Below are 1,799 nucleotides of genomic sequence, written 5' to 3'. Positions count from 1 at the left end.
CATTGCCGGCAATGTAAAATACAAGTCTAAATTAAGAACCGTAATATGAGAGAGATCGAGAGCCCGTGGATAAAAAAATGCTGGCATTCTTCCACCGTACTTCAGTAATTTGCTGAATCGGAATGCTCCTTCATCTAGCGTCGGAATTGGCTGATCCATGTAATATGTCAGAAACTTGTTAGCTTTGTCTTGATAAGTGGGATGTTCCAAAACTTCTCTCACATGGGTACCGAGCTCTTTGACATTTATATTGAATTTATTCATGATTCTCCCGAATCCCTTCTCTTTGATAAGCCAGGAATTTCGAGTTTGTTCTCCAAACATTGGAACAAAGATAGTCGGAGTTGCAGAGCAAATCACTTCTTTTGTGCTGAAAATTACAAAAATAAGGGAAGGTTCGAGTTCTGGAGACAAACCTCTTCAGCCCTCCGTGACTCAAAAATAAGACTGTCTTGTTGTGATGAAGAATTTGGTTCTGAGGAACCCATGATGAAGTCTTCACATGATCTCGTAATCCAGGTGGTCGTTCTCCTTTCATACTCCAGATGACTCGATAATCGGTTAACTGATTGACAATCGTAGAGAACGTATCATAGTAGTGTTTTGGTGCTCTTCTCCAGTCGATGAATGTACCGAAAGCAATCAATATCGTACCCTTTGATTTAGGATCGTCTATGAATGATAGAAAATCTGAAGGGAGAGGTGTGGAACTGGGCTTACAGTAGGCACCGAAGGAGAAGAACTGGAAATGAAAAAAGAGAAATTTGGGAATAGAAAAGAATATGAAACAACAAACATCGTTAGTTCTGGAAGCAGGGGGAAACAGGGAATCTGGCATATCGGTGAATGAATATGAACTTCGTCTATTGTACTCGGAAAACGAGAAATATGGGAATGGAATAATGCTCCGTAGTGCCTGAAGCAAATATTTCACTGAATTAAATTGATGGTATTGATACCCATTTCTGAGCGAAATTTCCGACGAACGCTGTAAAAATGAAGCTCCCGAACCAATCATAAGCAGCCCAAATTCTATGAAAATATTTAGTGACCGAAAAATCAAGCATAGTGAAAGGAAGATTACTTGGTACAAAAGTTGCATAGTTTCTGAAATTAATGAACAAATTACGTAAAATTCTGAAATTAATTTTATATTTCCACCTCGAAAAAGCTTTGAATGATCCTTGGGCGGATTCGAGATCCGTAGAATGCATCATAACGTGTGGTTTTCCACTGATCTCTGCCATACCGTAGCCGCAGACAGCAAAAAGAGAATCTGAAAGGTAGAGGTCCCAGTCCTCAGAGAGAATCTCATTGAACCGTTCTTTTTTGTGCTTCAGGATGTTGTCGCATGTTTTAGAGCCGAATCCATATGCAACCGCCTATGATAATTGAAAGTTGACAAGGCTATTGAATTACTGTACACGCTCTCCCACAGAACATTTCCGAACTGCAAATTAATTTTTGATCTACAGAAAAAAAGTTTGGCGCGATCACAATTGCAGGTCTAAAACCATAATTTCAGAATTTTTTATCTGATTTTGTGGAGTTCCAAGATGATTCAAATGATTCTTAAAAAATTAATTAGTGGTTATAGATTCATGTATGGTCCTTTTCCCGAAGAAAAAATGTCAAAAATGGTCATTTTGGAAAGTTTTTAACAGAAAAAATCTATCTCCTCTTTCAGTTTTTGACATTCCTAGGAGTTCTATAGCTCAAAAAAACCGCAATTATTTTCTCTACATTTTCTATGGATGAATTCTTAATTCGTCTGATAAAACTTTTTTTATAATTCAAAA

The 1,799-nt window shown here is 37.5% G+C and overlaps 1 protein-coding gene across 1 annotated transcript in view; it reads right to left on the bottom strand.

Moving 5' to 3' along the window:
- Positions 1-1,799, bottom strand: part of Cbr-ugt-63 — a gene marked incomplete at both ends in the record, with an annotated part of 5,085 nt that overhangs the window by 2,555 nt on the left and 731 nt on the right. Inside the window, 5 exons of the mRNA XM_002636332.2 lie at positions 23-370; positions 417-742; positions 797-916; positions 960-1,107; positions 1,162-1,382. Of these exons, the coding sequence (XP_002636378.2) occupies positions 23-370; positions 417-742; positions 797-916; positions 960-1,107; positions 1,162-1,382 (1,163 nt within the window). The remainder of the gene's footprint in view (positions 1-22; positions 371-416; positions 743-796; positions 917-959; positions 1,108-1,161; positions 1,383-1,799) is intronic.

Source organism: Caenorhabditis briggsae (genome assembly GCF_000004555.2).
Source record: "Caenorhabditis briggsae complete genome, chrV, whole genome shotgun sequence".
NCBI lineage: Eukaryota > Metazoa > Nematoda > Chromadorea > Rhabditida > Rhabditidae > Caenorhabditis > Caenorhabditis briggsae.
The sequence above is the reverse complement of the archived record's forward strand: the minus strand, read 5'-3'. Positions and strand labels throughout refer to the sequence as shown.